This window comes from Arvicanthis niloticus, chromosome 19 (genome assembly GCF_011762505.2).
Source record: "Arvicanthis niloticus isolate mArvNil1 chromosome 19, mArvNil1.pat.X, whole genome shotgun sequence".
In the NCBI taxonomy this organism is placed as follows: Eukaryota; Metazoa; Chordata; class Mammalia; order Rodentia; family Muridae; genus Arvicanthis; species Arvicanthis niloticus.
The window spans coordinates 35,436,046-35,456,489 of record NC_047676.1 but is presented as its reverse complement, the minus strand read 5'-3'; the positions used below and the strand labels follow the sequence as shown (position 1 = coordinate 35,456,489).

General features: G+C 41.7%; 1 protein-coding gene across 4 annotated transcripts in view; it reads right to left on the bottom strand.

Annotated features, from left to right (window-relative positions):
* Window positions 1–20,444, bottom strand: part of Nnt (nicotinamide nucleotide transhydrogenase) — a 90,057-nt gene that overhangs the window by 47,185 nt on the left and 22,428 nt on the right. For all 4 annotated transcript variants that reach the window (XM_076916191.1, XM_034523386.2, XM_034523384.2 and 1 more), the window contains exons 7-8: window positions 17,961–18,148; window positions 13–146 (exon numbers count right to left, since the gene is read on the bottom strand). In XM_076916191.1, coding sequence (XP_076772306.1) covers window positions 13–146; window positions 17,961–18,148 — 322 coding nt within the window. The remainder of the gene's footprint in view (window positions 1–12; window positions 147–17,960; window positions 18,149–20,444) is intronic.

The following is a 20,444-nucleotide window of genomic DNA, read 5'->3' as shown; positions in this document are numbered from 1 at the left end:
TTCTTGCTATACCTTATGAACATAAAGTTCTCCCGGCTTAGTCGTTTCAAAGTTTCCACCGGCCTCAGCAGCTAAATCCACAACAACCGAGCCTTCCTTCATGGACTCGATCATTTCTTTACTAAATAAAACAGGAGCTTTCTTACCTGATCAAATCAAAAAAAAAAAAAAAAAACAAAAAAAAAAAAAAAAAAAAACAGTACAAATTAGAATATTTTTCTAATGGCAACAGTACTCTCTAGGGATGGCTACAGTGCTGTCTGGGCAGTCAAGGTTTGATTATGTGAGAATTCAATTCTTTATGAGATACTCCGAAGACTAGGGCACAAGTGAGGCTGGCCCTTCTCTCTGGGGAAAGTTGTATGTGTGGGCTGCAGAGAGGACACCACTCAGCTGGCAAGCAGCCCTCCCTCACCACATGCTTGGCCCGAGAGATCTCGGCCATGCTCTTCCCAGCTGGCTTACATCTTGGATCATTTACCGAGAGATTTTCCTTGTTCAAAAGGAATACGTAAAATAAGCCATTATGGAAACTATGCTCACCCAAGCTGAACAATTCGCAAAGGTCACACATGTCAAGAGTACATTCAGGACTAATTTATGAATTATGAAATAGAATATTTCCATTCCTGTTAGCAAATGTCACCAGATTTTCCAACTCATTACCCACCTTAATGCAACACAGGATAGCGACAAGAAGAGACCAGAAATTGCCATGAAATAAATGCTGTGGCACTGTATAGTTCCAAAGGGATGGAAAGGATGCCTGTAGTTTTATTCCCAACTATTGATCCTCTGCCTATGAAGACAACTCTATCTATACCTGGTACTGGGAGTGCAGAAGTAGATAAACAGCAACGTTCCCTGTTCTCATGGGGCATATTCTGCTCATGCGACATTTCACAGTTTAGTTTCACAATGTGTTTTAGGAATTCCTTTTTAGCACACTTGTGCTCACTAGTTCCTATATAGCAGCATTTCTCCCCTTTGGGTCATGATCCCTTTGGAAGTTAAACAAACCCTGTCACAGGGGTCACATATCAGATAGTTTACATGCTAGATATGATTACATTATGATTCATAACAGTAGCCAAATTTCAGTTATAAGGCAGCAACAAAAATAATTGTATGGCTGGGGGCGGGGGGTCACCATAACATAAGGAACTGTATTGAAGGGTTACAGGATTAGGAAGGCTGAGAATCACAGAATATGAAATATATACATATACATATATATCAACAAATACCAGAATCAGAAGAGAAATAGACTTGCAAGATTTGTAGAACATAAACAGGGCACCAACATTTCTACCCCTCTTTTAAAATTTTATGTTTAGATGTTTTTAATTTTAAAAAATGCAGTCTTATACACTGACATCAATTAAATACTATATTTGTATTAAAATTATCTCATTATGAAAACACTTAACCAAGATACATTCTAAAAGGAAAAATAATATTTAATTGTAGTATATAGGAAAACAATTACGAAGCTGTATGTGGATGCTTTGGGGTTACCTCAGTCTTTTTTGGAATAAACTTTAAACAAGAAGTCCAAAATGAGTCCAAATCCTTATTCCTGAAGACATTTTCCCCTGGGGGAATGGTCCTTTCTAACACTGCCACTCACTGCTTCCCCTCTGGGCCACTCATTTCAGCAACACTGGACTGGCTACCAGAGGACTCCTTAAGTGACATGGCTCTCCTTTCTGTGGCTCTCCTTTCTGTGGCTCTCCTTTCTGAGTCTCCATAAACGAACAAGAGTCAAGAGGCATTTCTCCCCAAGTCTCAAAGTTCTGGTTAGCTACAGTGATTTTCCTAACTCCTTGGTAGTATTCCTCTCCCCTTCTTTCCCCAAGTAGTAAACAAAGGCACCTGGAATATTTCTCTGAGCCTTGAGAACTGGAGGAGGCAAACCATATGAATATTCAGGACCTTTTCCATAAGAAAGCCCATATGTCTCAGCTCCCCAGAGGCTGGTAATTGTGACTCTGGTGGCTGCGTCCACGTCCACGGGAAGGCAGACCTAAAGCACTTGCCTGTACTTTCCAGATGTGTACTGTCATCACAACCCCATCCTTCTGCCCAGAGCTGCGGCTTAAATCGGCCACCTTCCTGTACAGTGTTTACTCCTGTCCTAGTCACAGTCTCTAGACTTGGGCCTATAGGCCTAAAAACTATCATTTCAGATGCAGGATGACCCTCTCTGGCTTCTGACTAAACAGCAATTGTGGCTGTTGATGCCCAATTTTTATTTGGCATCTAACTCATTTGTTCTGCCACGGTGATGCTAGACTCTTTTTTTTATCTTCAAAGAACTTGAAAGCTACCAACTGTACAAGACACAAGGAGTCTAAGACTCCAGGCTCCTTAGAAAACATGAAGGGTACAATCTATCCTCTCTAATTTTATTTATTCAGCTTTTATATATTAAATATGGCAGCAGCTGGCATAGCCTTTAAGAGCACCTATGCATATTGGTGCCTTGATATACTTTAGATGGTTTGGTTTTTATTATTGTTCTGAAATTCAATCATTTTTAAGACAATATCATATTATTTCAGACCCTAACTTAGGGTAAGGACCATAGTGTATCATCAGAACCATTTGAAAACCTTGCCAGGTACAGGGACACATGCCTGTAATATAATACTCATACAGCAGGGATAGCACAGTCAGAAGTTCAAGACTAACACTAGCTACAGAGTGAATTCAAGATCAGCCTAAGCTACATGAGAGTCCCTCTCAAATCACAGCCTCCTCTCCTCAAAAACTACAACAAGTTATAGATAAACCACAAAGAATATTTTAAAAACATGAAATATGGGCTAGAAATTTAGATAAAGAAGTCTCCCAATTGTTTATTTAGTGTGCCTGGGGCCAAGGTTTCAGCCTCCAGCATTAAACAAGCAAACAAACAAAAAGATGAGAAATAACCGCAAGCCAAAAGCACGAAGCAGAGCTGGTGAGGTGGCTCAGTGGGTAAGAGCATCGGCCTCCAAATCTGGTGAGCTGAGTTTGATCCCTGGGACTCCCACAGGTTGTCCCCTGACCTCCATCCACTTGACTCCGCTGGCACCCAAACACTCCCTACCCCTAAACACACATACACTTAAAAAAAATTAAAATGCAATTTTAGAGTATATAATAGGATATACATGTTTAAAATACACATACCTACTTTATATGTGCATACACAAAATATCCCATATACTATATAACTTGTAATAAATGTATTCCATCATATAGCATTTGCCAATATCAGAGTATATTTAAGTGATGAGACTAATTATTTTCCTCTCTGTGTTCTTGCTTATCTCCCAAATGTCCTAATTTAACAATGAAGACATCTCAGTTAGGGTTCCAGAGAAGACAGTGGAGGGAAGAACAGGGCAGCCGGCTGCTAGTACTCACATGGGGATTAGGGGTTTGGATTCAAGGGGCTTTTTTTAAATTCTGGAAACATCAAAAATAAAGATTGAAAACAGAAGGGGGAAAGATACAGCCAAAAGAGAAGCAGGATAGAAAAGAAAGTTCCAAATGAGCAAATCCTCAAAAGAATAGGTCAAGGGGGAAAAAGGATGGGAAGGCGATTTCAACATCAGATCTTAGTATAACGGCCTAATATGATAAAAATGTAACTGCACGATCAACACAGTATTGAAAAACAAAGGAAGGAAGGAAGGGGCCGTAAACGGTTTGTTAGGTTTCGGGGGATGTTTTCTATTCAAACTGAACATCGTATTTTTACTAAGATCCAGGTAGATCATAATAAATAAATCGCCGGTCAGTGGTGGCGCACGCCTTTAATCCCGGCACTTGGGAGGCAGAGGCAGGCAGATTTCTGAGTTCGAGGCCAGCCTGGTCTACAGAGTGAGTTCCAGGACAGCCACAGCTGAGGTTACACAGAGAAACCCTGTCTCAAATAAATAAATAAATAAATAAATAAATAAATAAACAAATAAATCGTAAGAGAACTGACACAGAGAGAGAAGGGGAGCAGAGCCCTTCCAAACCCCTCTCTGGTCTATGGACGTTAGAAAGGAATTTCCTAAACTAAAAACAATAAGGAAAATTACAAAAGAAACACCAGCCAACTTAAATAATTCCAACAACAGGGAGCCAACTCCCTCTTTTGACCTCTATGAACATCTGGATGCCTGTACATAACACACACACACACACATACACACACACACACACACACACATGTGGCCACACACAGAGAGACACATATACATACACACACAGAAAGACACAATCACAGAGACACAGACAAACACATACACACAAAGACACATGGACACACACAAACATACACATACTCAAAGAGATACACACATACACACATACACACATACACACAAATTTTTTTTAAAGGCCAGACTGGTCCAAATAGAGAGTTGTAGGTCAGCAATGCATACACAGTAAGATTGTGTCTCAAATAAGTAAATCTTTGGAGAAAACAGAAAGAAAATAAATGAAAAAAAAATTTAGTTCACAAAAATTAAATTAAAAAAAACGAACTATTAAGATCTTAAGAGAGGGCTAGAGAGATGGCGCAATACTCCCAGAGCACATACTCCTCTTGCAGAGGCCCTGAGTTTGATTCTGAGCACCCTCTCCAGGCAGCTCAGAGCTGCCTGTAACTCCAGCTCAGAGGGGTCCAATGACCCCCTCCTGCATAGACACAAACACACACTCAAGTAAGTAATAATTTTTAAAAAATTAAGAAAATGGTTCTGATTCATTTTTAAAAGGTCTTATCTTATCTTGTATGTATGTGAGTACACTGTCATTGTGTTCAAACCCCCGAGTTTATGGGAGACATTTCCCTTTCATTTTTTATTTTTCTTAAGATGTATTTATTTATTTTATGTATGTGAGTACACTGCCTCTCTCTTCAGACACACCAGAAGAGGGCATCGGATCCCGTTACAGATGGTTGTGAGTCACCATGGAATGTGAGTTACTGGGAATTGAACTCAGGACCTCTGGCAGAGCAGTCACTGAGCCATCACTCTAGCCCTTAAAAGATCTTAATAAACAACTGACAATATAAACATATGATTAATTCAAAGACCAGTAACAGAAGAAAGAGGAGAAAGAAGAAGAGGAGAAGAAGAGGAAGAGGAGGAGGAAGAAAAGGAAGAGGAGGAAGAGGAAAAGGAAGAAGAGGAGAAAATGTTTACCCTAGGAGAATGAGAAAAATATAAGTATAAAAAGTGAGACATTTTTTAGTTTCTCAAACTAAGAGTCAAAAGCAATACAAGAATAGAGATAGGGAATAAGCAGATGATAGAGGGCTAAGAGTGGGTAATAAGGAGGTAAATATGGCTGAAATATATGTGCATATAAAATGTACAGTTTACATATGCTCATAAATAATTAGTATACTCCATATTGAAATGAAACAACTAAACAATCGCAAGGAGATTATGAACAGCAAAATCTTCCAAGAAAGCAGTTTGTTGCCAGGCAGTGGTGGCGCACGCCTTTAATCCCAGCACTTGGGAGGCAGAGGCAGGTGGATTTCTGAGTTCGAGGCCAGCCTGGTCTACAGAGTGAGTTCCAGGACAGCCAAGGCTACACAGAGAAACCCTGTCTCGAAAAACCAAAAAAAAAAAAAGAAAAGAAAAAGAAAAGAAAACAATTTGTTGGGTGTGTGTAAATTGGCAAAAATAAGTAGCAAAATTCCCTTCACCCCATCAGTTTTACTTTTAAAACCCATATTACTTTGGAGAAGTAAATGAAAATGCAGATATAGAAACTCAGCAGAAAATGTTCATACAGTCTTGGTTTTAAGCTGACAAAAAGCAGAAGTAAACTGAAATTTCAACTTTGAGTAAAGAGTTAAAAATATGGATTTGAGAAGAAAACTCTACAGGGCCATTAAGACAATCTGACAGAGCTCTGATCATTAGGTTGCATCAAACACTTGCGCAGTACTGAGTGGCGGGAAAATGCACAAACATCTTGATCCCAGCACAGTAAAACCGTACTGAACAAAGGCTGAAGGGAGAGGAACAAACTGTGACCAGTGTGTCTAGCTAAACTGAGAAGTTGAAGATTAGTTTTATTTTCTGTCATGCTTTATTTCATCACTAGCAAAAATCACCTAACTTTTTTTATTTGTGTGTGTGTGTGTGTGTGTGTGTGTGTCCTATGCATGTGTATGTGCCTGTGTACTCATGGAGGTGGGCTGTTGTACGAGCTTGCTTGTAGAAGTCAGAGGTCAATGTTTAATGTTTTCCTGTATCACTCTCCAAATTGTTGCTACTGTTATTATTGTTGTTCTTCTTGTTATTTTAGATAATGTCACTCACTGAACCTGGAGCTTACCGATTGGCTAGGCTGCCTGCCCAGCAAGCCCTGGGAATCCCCCTGCCTCCTCCCCAGCAGCACTGGAGTTATAGATGCACATGCTACCTGGCGTTCTCTTTGCATGAGTACAGGAGATCAGAACTCTAGTCTTTACACTTGCTTGTGTCGTCTCTCCAGCTCCACAGATAATTTTTGTTTAGAAAATAAAAGTAAAGTATTCCTGAATCACAGCCAACTCTTGCTTTGAGAACATGGTTTGATATTTATTACCAGAAAAATTAAAATAACTTGGGGAAAAAATGGACTGACCTATTTACTTCCAACGGAAAAAGCTCCGTGCGGATTACCTACTCTCCCCACTACACTCAAACAGACAGAGCTGTGCTTCGGACAACACATAAGAGGACAGAGACAAAGATGGAGAACGGGAAATTCTATACAGACTTCTCGCACTGTGTAACAACAAAGTCCAGCCTCCACTGCAAAATCTCTCAAACAGAACGATAAAACAAAATAAGAATTTGATGTTTTCTAAGACATAAACACAGAAGGCAGAGATGCTCACAAACGCACGGGTAGGAGGTTTGGAGGAGGGTTTGTGGGTTTTTTGCTTTTTGAGGTACACTTAGGTTTTCTCATTATTAATTTCACCATTTATCTAAAAAAAAAGATAGAATTTACAAACAGGCTAGAACTGTTATATTTTCAAGGCACCACCCATTTAAAATTAAATAAATAAATTTTTTTTAAATGAACAAGGAAAAAAATCATTTTCTTGGCGAGATCTGCACTGAGTGAAAGATTTGACACAATCTTTGTGAAATGTTTTTTGGCCTTTCTGGTTCATGGACATTGAGTTCCTGTAGTAAGGTTACTCAGTTCCTCCCCCATTGGGACTTATTTTCATTCTTCTGCCAAGACAATGGTAAGACATCAGTGCTCACAGTCAATCATTCAGATGCTCATTCATCCACTGGTTCAGCCAAAGACCACTTAGTGCCTGACCACCACATATAGGCCAAATCTAAAAGGAAATACCCATTCATAGCTCTTCTTGATTTTAAACTACTTTAAATTTTAAATTAAGACTCCCTTTTACAATTGATAAAAATAAGTATTTTTAAAAGTCAGTGAAACGGTTCCTAATGATATTCTGCTATCCTCATAGATCAGTGCCTAGCCCAACCAACCGTCCAGAGAGGCATCATCAAGTATTTGTTGGGAGTAGATGCAGAGACCCATAGCCAAACACTAGGCAGGGCCAGAGGAATCCTGAGGAAGAGGGGAAAAAGGACTGTAGGAACCAGAGGGGTCAAGGACACCATGAGAACACAGCCCACAGCATCAACTAGGCAGAATCACAGGGACTCACAGAAACTGAATCGACAGTTGAGTACCCTGTATGGGTCTGAGCTAGGTCCTCCGCATGTGCATTATAGCTGTGTGGCTTGGTGTTCTTGTGGGACTCCTAACACCAGGAATGGGGCTATCTCTGACTCTTTTGCCTGCTCTTGGAACCTTTTCTTCTTACTGGGTTGCCTCGCCCAGCCTTGATGAGGGTTTATACCTAGTCTTATTGTATCTTATGCCATGTTCCCTGGGAGGCTTGTTTTTTTTCTGAAGGGAAACTGAAGGGGTGGATCTGAGAGAGACAGAAGAAGAAGGGAAACTGGGTTGAGTGGAGGAAGGAGATATAATACATGAGAAACGAATTCTAAAGAATTTTAAAATTGTCATGGCTTGAGAGCTAAGATGAGGACTTAAAGGTTAGGGGCTCCTTTCTCTGAGAAGAGCAGCAGGATGCTAAAAAAAAAAATCTCATCTGGGGAGGGCTGTTGCTAAGTTGTAGAGCATTTGCCTACCATGTATGAGGACCTCAAACTCTAGTGTCCAAATAACAAATAAACCATCGGAAACAAAATATGCCATTTTCTGTTCAATTAGCTGCTGTGTGGGATAGATAGGATTGTTTCTGGTTAGTGCAAGGCCTCTCTGAATCTCTGTGGTGCACCGTAAATGTGGCTGTTCGTTCTATAAACAAATGGTTTTTGATGTAAGCACATACGGATGTGACTTGGATAAACTGTGCTTGAGTCAGACTCACAGGCTGGACTCAAACTTGCTACGCAGGCAAAGATGGCACTGAACTGCTGATCTTCCTGCCTCTGTTTCCCAAGTGCTGGAGTTGCAGACATGAGCTACTAGGCTCATCCAAAATTTATTTTGAGATGTTAATGAACATATAGAATCCTTTCATAAGCATGACTTCCTCAATAAATCTACACTGGATGTAGTTTGAAAGCATTCAAATCAAAAGCAAGTAAAAAAAAAAAAAGTTACTAAATCCTGAAAAGAATTTCAATAACTTACTGACATATGGCAAAAGGATATATCCTTGGTTTCCCTACAACACTAAATTCAAAATATCATTTTAGTTAAACTAAATAGCAAAGACTAACTGTTTACTGGAAGATTTTGTAATGTACCTCTCTGAATAAATCAAGGCAAACTTGATCATCTGAAATCAATAAATTCTCTTGGGTCTATCATATTGGAAAAAGAATCCAGTCTGCACAGGCAAATTTGATCAAGGAGGGGAGAGGGAGGGAGGGAAAGTGGAGAGGGAGAGGAAAAGACAGAGAAGGAAAGAAGGAAGAGGAGGGGAGAGGAGGGGACGGAACAGAAGGTGAGAGGACAGGAGAAGAGAAGAGGAGAGGGGAGGGGAGAAAAGGGGGAGAAGAGAGGGGAGGGAAAAGAAATTAAGAAGAAGCCACAAAAACTATTAAGAACAAAAAGACAGCAACATGAAATGGATTAACCACAAGTTTTTATAATGATTCCAAAAAGCACAGAGAATTATTTGCTGGAATTACTCAATGACAAGTAATCATGGGAAAATTCCTAACTTCCTGGCCTGTAAAGCATCAAATTAGAGGCTCAAGAAAAGCGTTCTGCCTTAACCCAGCATGATAAAGTTAACGCCATACTCACAGATGCACGACATACAGAATCTGTTTACCTAAAACCAAGACAGATTCGTCACCAACAAGCACTACCAAGGACAGTCTTAAATGTAATGCAATACTGTGTGTTACCTAAATGTAAAACTAAAACTGTCAAGAAAACAGTACAAACATCAGTGTTTTACATATTAAGAAATGTCATTATGAACTGGGCGTGGGGGCCTAGGCCTGTAATCCTAGCACTTGGGAGATGAAGCTGGACGATCAGGAATTCAACCGAATCATCACAGAGCAAGGGCAATCAAGACCAGCCTGCATTATAAGAAACCCTGTCAGAAGAGGAGGAGGAGGAAGAAGAGGATGAAGAAGAGGAACAGGAGGAAGGTCAGAAAGAAGAGGAGAAAGAGGAAGAAGGGAAGAGAATGAAGAAGAGAAGGAGGAAAGATCCATTATAGCAAAAAAAAAAAAATTTCACAGTTGTGGCATGCAAATATGAGTATGAACTATCCCCCACAGCCTTGCATATTTGGGGTTTAATTGCTAATGGGATTTGGGGAAATGACAAGGTCTCGAGGCTACTGACCTAACAGATAGATTAATCCCTTGGTAGATTCAAACTATGATGACATTTTTGGAATCTGAGAGAAAACAGGAGCTGGGTGGGCTTCTTGGAGAAATAGGTCCCCCGAGGACGTCTGTGGAGAGATAGCATGCTTGGTCTGGATTCCCTCACCGCTCTTCCTCCTCACCTCCTTCCTGTCCCCCAGGAACTGATGCCTTTGTTGGGGATCGCACTAGCATAGACTTTAACACTTGTATGCCGATTCCTATGACACTGACTGAATTTGGAGATGGGGGTTGTTAGAGATGTGGCTGAATTAACCTAGGCCCTGAGCCTAACTTTACTGGTATCCTTAAAGAAGAAGAAATTAGATATCAAATGTGACACCAGGAATGCACACACACAGAGGAGAGAGAACAGAGGCCTGAGAAAGGTAGCCATCTTCAACCAAGGAGAAAAGTCTCAAGTCTTCAACCAAGGAGAAAACAATCCTGCCAACAACTTGATCACAAACTTCTAGATCCACCCCAAACTGTGAGCAGATAATATTTCTGTTGTTCAAGTTACCCAATCAGTTGTACTTGGCCATGAAAACCTTAACAAACTGATACAATGTTATCTTATTCCTGGACACACAGCTAGTCAAGAACTCCTAGCTTCCTTCGCAGATGGCCCAGACCATGTGACTCATCTTAGCCAAACAAATGGAAATGAGGGTGTTGTGTGACACTTGCAGGCCTCCCGGGCACACTCACTCCTCAAACAGAGACAGTGCCCAGGGTGATCTCCCCAGCGAGCCCTGTCATGGTGTAAGCAACACTTAATGAATCCCCACTGGTGGGAATGAGACCTGTTAATGTTATGTGGGCAAACAGTAGATCTCTACATGTAAAGCCAAACAGTTTTACACTCTTGGATCAATGTGTGATAGCAAAGATTGTGGAGTTAGGGCCAGACTGTCATAATAAAGAATGGAGCAGATGGGAAGAGATTGGGAATTGACAACTGCTATGTGCTGAGGATGAGATGTTAATGGTAGCTCGTCCCTAGAAGGGGTCTCACCTCCCAAGCCATTCAACTCAGGGACTGGCAAGGAGAAGAAAGTAATACTTCTCCATCTTGCACCATACTTTTGGAGAAATAACAGGCAAAACCAGAACATAACTGTGTGGCATCAAGTTTCCTAAGAGAACATTTGTTAAACATGGCTCAGCAGTCCACAAAGTGTGTCAGACACACCCTAAGAAGCCAAGACTGACGAATGGCAGCACAAGACTCCAGACTTCTGGCATTCTCCATTCTGATGAAAAGCAGCCCTATCTGTGTTGAAAGCTACCAAGAGGTACAGAGACAGCCTGTGGTTACCAATCCTTGATGTTGTAACATGGAAGCATTTCTTGCTGTCTTTAAGAATTCTCAGAATAAGCGCTAGTGTGGAAGCAAGATTTTAAAATTCCATAGAGTCATAAACTACATGGAAGGGAGGGGACCATGAAGGATGCATCAGGCACTCAAAAAAAAAATAGTATAACTTCCAAAACATTGGGAGTTGCTGATCTACACAATATAGTTTCAACTTCTAAAATCATAACGTGCACAGAGAAGAAAAAATTATAAAAAAAAAAAAAAACCTCTGAATGATAAAGTCTTCTGGCTTTTCAAAAGCCTTGTACAGGTGCCAAAGTAAGAATTCTCTCAGTAGAACACCAGCAAGTATCAGTTATGGCTGCATTAGTCTTCTGTCTAAAACATCTCTTCAGACTGGTATTCTATCCTATGAAGATGCATTCAAGAAAAAAAATGGGCAGAATTAATATGAACTTTTCAAGAGACTGCAACATCTCAGGTTGGGTCTCGTTGGAGGAAAACATCTCCTTCCCAACTCTTCCCCAGTTGTGGAGGAGTTAAGTGTCCTGTGACAGAGATATTTTATAGACCCTAACTAGGAGAAACATAAAACATACTGCTACCTAACTGGGATTAAGTGTTAAAGCAAATCTAAATATAAGTGGTCTAAGATGTTATAATTTATAATCAACAAATATCTTCCTTCCTGACAAGACACTTTACAATTCCTGAACACCCTCCACTGCTTCCTGACTCCATCGCCTGACAGGTCAAGCTAAGCAGCCTCACGTGGCAGACTGGGCATGTGTTCTAGTTTGGGATAATTTTAAAAAGCTAAGTTTCCAGCCTTAAGTTAGCGTCTACAATGTTCCTATTAAAAAAAAAAAAAAAAAAAAAAAAAAAAAAAAAAAAAAAAAAGATCCAACAGAGTGCTCTGTCCAGCTTTCTTTAGATTACCTTGAAAGAATAAAAGTGACCATGCCAACCAAGACCTGAGGGAACACATACAGGATTACGAGTTGAACAATACTTACTGAGCCACTAGTGTACGTGAAGCACTAGATCAAGCACTGGCTGTGACAGATATGGTGGGAACAGATACTTTACTCCTGAGAGGACAGGGCAGTGAGGGCAGGATGGGGCTGAGTACTGCAGTGATGTGAAGCACAGGCAAGATGCTATGCCTGCAGGAAAACTAGCTCATCCCGCTGCCCAGTAGGGGCACTGTAAAAGTCACTGTATGACACTGTATGACTGTATGTAAGAATGCCAGAGGCACCGTAGAAGTAGCAACTGAATAGGTGGGATTTCAAGAACAGGGATGGTGTGTTGAAGTGAAAAGGCAATATGTGATGTTGCAGAAGAACCTTAGGTGATCTGAGGTGATGACTGGCCACCATGACTGATACCAAACATCAGTTAGCGTTAAGTTTAACGTGAAACCCAAAAGCTAAATTTGGACCAAAGAAAAAAGAAGGAGGAGTGTCGCCTAACAGGAGGTCTAATCTCCATTCAACCTTCACCCTTCAGTCATGTACACAGGTGGAGGGCAATAAACAGGCCTCAGGCCCTAGAGAGATTTACATACTAATAAGTTACCTGAAGGCCAGAGGGTGGAGTCAATTAAGCATTCTTCCCCAGCCCCGCCCCCTCTTCCCCTCCCTATTTAACTAAGGTCTGCCCTGGGTTTATGGAGTGTGCATCCAGATCCATCCACCATCCGTCATGCCAATAAACCAGTTTTAGAAACCCAAGGACTTCCTCCTGTGTTGGGGCTGCGCCATGAGGAGCCATGGAGAGGCCTTTAGTTAGTGAGCAGCCAGGCCTAACTTCCAGCTGGAGAAACCCAGGGCGTTCCCAGCCAACTACCCACATCATGGCAGGAGGAACCCTGGGTTCCCCAGTTATTTATTACCTACAGAGGAGGGGGGAAGGAGGAGGGGAAGGAGGAGGAGAAAAAGAACAAGAAGAAGAACAAGAAGCACAAGAAGAGGAGGGGGAGGAGGAGGGGGAGGAGGAGGAGGGGGAGGAGGAGGAGGAGGGGGAGGAGGAGGAGGGGGAGGAGGGGGAGGAGGAGGAGGGGGAGGAGGGGGAGGAGGGGGAGGAGGAAGAGGGGGAGGAGGAGGGGGAGGAGGGGGAGGAGGGGGAGGAGGAGGAGGATGGCAATGATGATGATGATGATGGACGATGAGGACAAGGAGGATGAGGGGCAATAAACACATCACCAAGGATATCAACTTTATAACATGGGTAACTGGGAGTCAGGGGCTATGATCTAACTTTGACCAAGCTAGATGGCTTTAACTAATGATGCTGAGAACCTAAACGAAGCAAGACGTAGACACCATTATTAAATGAAATCTCAGGTCTTCCAGGAACCATGGGACACTAAATTGAGAACAGCACGACCTAAAACAGGAGACTGGGGAGCAAGAAGGCTATGCAATCACAGTCTTCGTGGATTTTTTTTTTTTTTTTGGTGTGTACAGTGCATACATGTGCCAGTACATATATGGATGTGTGCACCCAGGCATGGAAGGAGGCCATGCGTGGGGACCAGGGGCGAACATCAGGTATCTTTCTCTACCACCCTCCACCTTACGTTTTTTTCTGAGACAGGGTCTCTCATGAACCTAGAGCTGCCATTTAGCTAAACAGATTTACCAGCAACTCTCCAGGATGCACCTATCTCTGACCTCCTCCAGCACTGCAGTTACAGACACATGTCTCCACACCAGGCTTGTACGCCAGGGCCAGGAATCTGAACTCAGGTCCTTGTGCTTGGGTGGCCGACTCTCCACCCACTAAGCAATCTCCCAGACCTGATCATGAATTTTTAACTGGGCAACTATCAGGAAAGATTTTCAGTACTAAGGCAGAGGTGGTTCCTGCCTTAGTAAATCTAGCAAAGACGGGACAGGGAGTCTCTCCTCTGCACTGAACACCACTGAGACTGTAGGTAGCCATTCTTGACACTGCTTACATTCAGTAAACTTCTCACCTCTCGCTCATCAGCCAACTCAGTGGAGGCAGCACAACAATTATGTCCTTCCACGACCATTTCAGTCCACACATACTATATACTGACTAAGATTTAAAAAAAAATAATAATAATAATAATTTTTTAAATAAATAAATAAATAAATTGCAGGACTTAAGCCAGACAGCCTTTTGAGAACAGACTCTGGGACAATGTACTGACCACAAACTCCCTGCACGTGTAAGGTGAAGATTTATGGCTTCGGAAAATAGGAAATGCGGTGAAACAGATTCGCAAAACCTCTCAAGCTACTAGCTAGTCTTCAAGATTATCACACAGGGGGAAAAAAAGATTATCACACAGTTGACCTTCTACTAAAATACACTGAATAGAAACTGAGAGAGAGAGAGAGAGAGAGAGAGAGAGAGAGAGAGAGAGAGAGAGAGAGAGAGAGAGAGAGAGAGAGAGAAAATGGCCACCTGTGATCTTGTAATCCCAGTATTTAGGAGGCTGAAGCAGGCAGATGATAAATTTAAGGCCCTTCTGGGCTATACAAAACCCTGTCTCAAAACAAGCTATGCAGGTAGGCACAAAAGGGCAGTATATTCACCTAAGAGGTCCAGAGTTGCATCACTCAAAGCTTTATAATCAGTAACAAAGATATATACTATGACAAAATGACTACCATTTCTAGCTTCCTGTCTTTATTAGTCCTTCAATGAGTAAATGTCTTAGCGCCCTCTGCTGGCCACATGTTGAATGGCCGCTCCTAGTACTACCTTCTCCAAGGTTCAGGCGCTCCCAGTTAGATGGCTACAGCACAGGTATCCTAATCCCTTCTTGGGAGTCACTGTCACAAAAGGGGGATCCTGGGGTGCTCTCCTGCCACTGCTTGTGTATGATTTCCATCATTGCTGCCAGATTCCACAAACACCATCCAATGACTTCTGATCTCCATTCATGACAAGTACACAGACATAAGCCTCATTTCTCCACTCAGAGACACACCCAAGGGATGGGCCCATACCTCCCTCTGCCTATCTGCCTCACCTAAGAGCGCTCTGGTGAGGTGGCAGAATCTGGAAAAACCAGCTCATCTACTATTTGTGTAAATAAAAGTCATAACAAAAACATTCAGTGGTGGTGCATGCCTTTAATCCCAGCACTTGGGAGGCAGAGGCAGGTGGATTTCTGAGTTTGAGGCCAGCCTGGTCTAAAGAGTGAGTTCCGGGATAGCCCAGGCTATACAGAGAAACTCTGTCTCAAAAAATAAACAAACAAACAAAAAAAAAAAAAAACAAAACCAAAAACTTTCAAACAAACCAAAAAAAAAAAAAAAAAAAAAAAACCAAAGAATTTTGGCTTGAAACAAGAACAGAATTTCCATTGATTTCTGAATGACTCTAAGCAAACATTTGCCATTTTTTGCTATGTACTCTGTATGCAAAGCAATACTTTCAGAGTTGGTGAGTATAAAGTGAAAATATCAATCAACTCTGAAAACTATTGAAAATGCTCCAGACTCTGTAGGGTCAAATATCCGGCCCAAACATCATTCTTTATGTCAAACCAACAAGCATATCCATTTCATTAGTATGTAAATTTGCTTTAATCTTAATAAATGCTAAAAAAATACATATAAAGTAAAACTGATCTATTTCCAGTGAATGCTTGATTTGTACACCTATATACCCAGGCTCGTGTAAAAATTTCTCAGGTAAAGGGGTCGTGAGAAGGAAAGTTTAAGTTTCGATATAAAGAAGAGGAGGCCTGCGCAGAATCAAACGCCAGCAACCGTGCGCCTTTAGCTCTCATCGTCCGGCTGGTTTTCTTTCAGGAAGCAGAAAGAACCACAGGCAACATGGAACTGATGGTTCAACAGTAGAAGCAAAGGATGGGGGAAGAGGTAGGAAAGTACAAGATGTATCCACGTCAAGCTGTTCTTTCCTGGTCAGTAAATGTTCATTGGTTTGATATTATACACTCTGCACAAACACTATATAAAAAAAAAAAGTTAAGATTTAAAAATAATTCCTGCTGTCAGGAACCTCACAATCTGGTGAACAAGACAAACACGTCAGGGCTGGAGAGGTGGCTCAGTGGTTAGGAGCATTTACTGTCCTTGGCAAAGGACCAGCATCCATGGCAGGTGACTCTCAACTGTCCCTGACTCCAGCTCCAGGGAATTCGATACCTTCTGGCTCGCATGTCACTGTACTCACAGAGACATGTACATATGCATGTAATTGAGCATAAAATAAATCTTCCCCCACACCGCCAAAAAAACCTGGCAAAAAAAAATATTAAGAACAAAGTGCCGTATCCTTAAATAAAAGCATTCCCTGCAGATCCCATAAATACATGCATATACACAGAAACACTTTGTCATGTGGAAACATCACCAAAATATTAGTCATGATGATCTCTGATGGAATTTCTGACTTGGCTTTTAAGTCTTTGGAGCTCTCTGCACTTTTCTACAATGAAAATATAGTGCCTTGAGAAGGGGAAATAGGTTAGCACTTTATCAAAAATGTAGTAAAGGTACTCCTTATGAATACAATGTGGTGCATAGAAAATAACCTATGATCTAAACATAGTTATGTGGAGACACAAACAAAACCCCTTTGCTTAAATTCAAACACATGCAGTGATGTGTGCATTTCTTCACCTGAAATCACTGTGGAGAGAAAGTGAGCTCTTAAACCTTAAGTCACAGCCTACTGGAACTGCCCTGTGGTGACTGTAGCAGCCCAAACACTCAGGCAAAGTGGTTGTGTGCTCTAGAGGTCAATACAATCACCGCCTTGGTGGAAAACAGGAAGGGTCGGCTAACGGTGATTGTCCACGATGTAGACCCCACTGAGCTGGTGTTCCTCCTACCTGCCCTACCTGTGTCGCAAGATGAGGGTGCCCTACTGCATCATCAAGGGAAAGGCCAGGCTGGGGCACCTGGTCTACAAGAAGATGGACACTGCTGCTGCCTTCACACAGGTGACTCAGAAGACAAGGGTGCTCTGGCTAAGCTGGTGGAAGCTATTAAGACGAATTACAATGACAGATATGACGAGATCCACCGCCACTGAGGACACACCATCCTGGGTCCTAAGTCTGTGGCTTGTACTGCCAAGCTGGGAAAGGCAAAGGCTAATAGAACTCACCATTAAATGAGGTTAAATGTACACTGCTAAGTTTCCTGTACATAAACGTAAGTACAAAATTATCTTCCACCTGAAAATATTTTTTAAAGAAATTCAAACACGAAACACTTATTTGTCCTGAACTAGTTGATTTGGTTTGTGTGCAGGGGTGTGTGGGTGTGGGTGTAGTATGTGTTATCAGTTTGACACAAGAGTTATCTGAGAAGAGGCAGCCACAATTGAGAAAAGGCCTCCATAAGACTGAAAGCAAGTCCATGGAGCATCTTGTTAGTCAGTGATTGGTGTAAGAGGGCCCAGCTGATTGTGGGTGGTCCTACCTCTGGGCAGGTGGTCCTGTGTTGCATAAGAAAGCAGGCTGAGCAATCCTGAGGAGCAAGCCAGTAACCAGCACTCTGGTTCAGTTCCTGCCTCCAGGTTCCTTTCTTGAGTCCCTCCCTGCCCAGACTTGGGTCAGTGAGTGTCACCTGAGAGTTGTAAGCCAAAACAAACTGATTTTTGCCTTCCCAGACTGGTTTTGGCAATGGTGTTTTACCACAGCAATAGAAACCCTAACTAAAGCAACCCTCACTTGAGCGTCAAATTCTCATTTGCTCTTTAGAGACAACAGCCACCGAGCAGCATACCTGGAATCAGAGCCGTACTGATCAGGATGTCCACTTCCTTGCACTGCTGAGCAAAGAGCTTCATCTCAGCCTCAATAAACTCTTTGGACATCTCTTTCGAGTATCCTCCTTGGCCCTCACCAGATTCCTTCAAGTCCACCTCCAAGGGTTCAGCACCAAGGGATTTGAACTGTTCCAAAGCGGCAGCTCTGGAGAGTTGAAGGGAAAACAGAAGTTAATTAGATCAGGGATACATTCTCATTTATGTAAACACTTTAAGCCAGTGGTTCTCAGCCTTCCTGATGTTGCGACTCTGTAACGCAGTTCCTCATGTTGGGGCGACCCCCAGCCATAAAATTATTTTTGTTGCTACTTCATAACTGTAATTTTGCTACTGTAATGAATCATAATGTAAGTATTTTGGGGTAGAGGTTTGCCAAAGAGGGCTCAACCCACAGGTTGAGAACCACTGCTATAAGTAAACCCTACAGAATTAAAAGTCAAGAGTTTGGTTTGCTATCTCTGGCTTGATTGTTTCCATGACTTTTGAGACATAGGCAGCTCTTATATATTTTTTTTCTTAGAAGAAAAAACAAGAATACCAACTTCTATTTAAACAAAAGGGAGAATGTTACTATTACCAACCCCAGTGATGTTTCTTTTGATCCCAATATTGATAGTGGTATGATATCTGATACACATTAAGATTTGCTATCAAGGGCTGGAGAGATGGCTCATCGGTTAGGAGCCCTGAATGCTCTTCCAGAGGTCCTGATTCAATTCCTAGCAACCACATGTGGATCACAACCATATGTAATGGGATCCAGTGCCCTCTTCTAGTGTGTCTGAAGACAGCAATAGTGTATGCACATACATCAAAATAGATAAATGAATCATAAAAAAAAAAGATTTGCTCTCACTTGTATCACACAAGTTGAGGTTTTCCTTTTACAATTATCCAGAGTTTGTTCTCTTTGTGAGATTTTTCCCACATAAATTACTTTGCCAGGTGGTGGTGGCGCACACCTTTAATCCCAGCACATGGGAGGCAGAGGCAAGGGGAATTCTGAGTTCGAGGCCAGCCTGGTCTACAGAGTGAGTTGCAGGACAGCTAGGGCTACACAAAGAAACCCTATCTTGAAAAACAAAAAACAAACAAACAAAAAAAAAAAAACAAAAAAAAAACAAACAAAAAAAAAAAAAAAAAAAAACCAAAAAACTTTAATATTCAAATAAAGTGATTGGGGTGGGGGCTCAGTCCTCATAGATCTGTAGACTTGTTTTAGAAAGCAAATGGATGTAGTGTTGTGTGTCTATAATCCCAGAACATAGAAGGTAGAGGCCGGAGGGGGATAGAATTTCTAAGAGTCTAGACCATAAGAGACGGTGTCTCAAAGGAAAATTGCAATGAACAAATGGTCAATTGTGAAGAGCCAACATATTTAGATTATGTGAAACATATTCCACTTGGAATAAATAAATAAATGCCACCAATCACTGTATTCTGTTTTGAAAATGGGAGACAGCAAAGATCTCAGTGGTGGAAATCACCAATATCTCTGCCCTACAATAAACCTCAAGCATCCTAAATGACAGCGATCACAGGAGGTGCCCACTGCAATTACAAGTATGGTCATTACAATATTTTACATATTAACCAGGCGTGGTGGTTTGAAGGAGAATGTCCCCATAATGCATAATTCCTGCTTCAGGCGCCACGCCTCCACTCTGTCTTAACGGACTCTTACCCTCTTTCACAAATTGCTCTGGTCATGGTGGTTTTTATCACAGCAACAGAAAAATAGCCAGTACATCAGAACTAGGGGTACACGTACATTACAGGGCTGCCGCACAATGAACTCACAAAGCCTGTGGCAGCATGGCCAGGGCCTACAGCAGGTCCAAACCCACTGGGCCAGCATCCCAGCACAAGATGGAGGACACAGGAGCTCTGATCCACAACCAAGAAGCTATCTCCAAATACCAGACTCTCACAAAGGAAGAATGAGTTCCTCTGGTGGCTCACAGGCCACATGTAAGGGCAGGCCCCAGGCCAGCAGTACCAGCCAACACAAAAGGAGCTCTAAGGTATTTTAGAGATGCTTTGGCTCATATTGCTCTGTTTGGTCATTTTCTACCTCACCAGTCTTTTGCTTCTATAGTATGATACCTGATTTTGTGTTTTTATAAGTTTTGTGTGTGTATGTATGCATGTATATTTGTGTGTGCCTATATGTGTGCATGTACCTGTGTGTGTGTGCATGTGTGTATATGTGTGTGCACATGGGTGTGTATATGCATGTGCATTTGTATGCATTTCTCATTCTCTTTCTTTGTTTATTTTTTTTTTAAACTTTAGTAGGCGGGCGCTCATTTTGTCTTATTCTTGTCTCTCTGTCATTTTTATTTGCCTGTTTGTTTTCTTGAGCCAGACAGAAAGAAGGTGTGGCGTTGGAAGGATGGGGAGGTAGGGAGGATCTGGGAAGAAATGAGGATCAGAATATA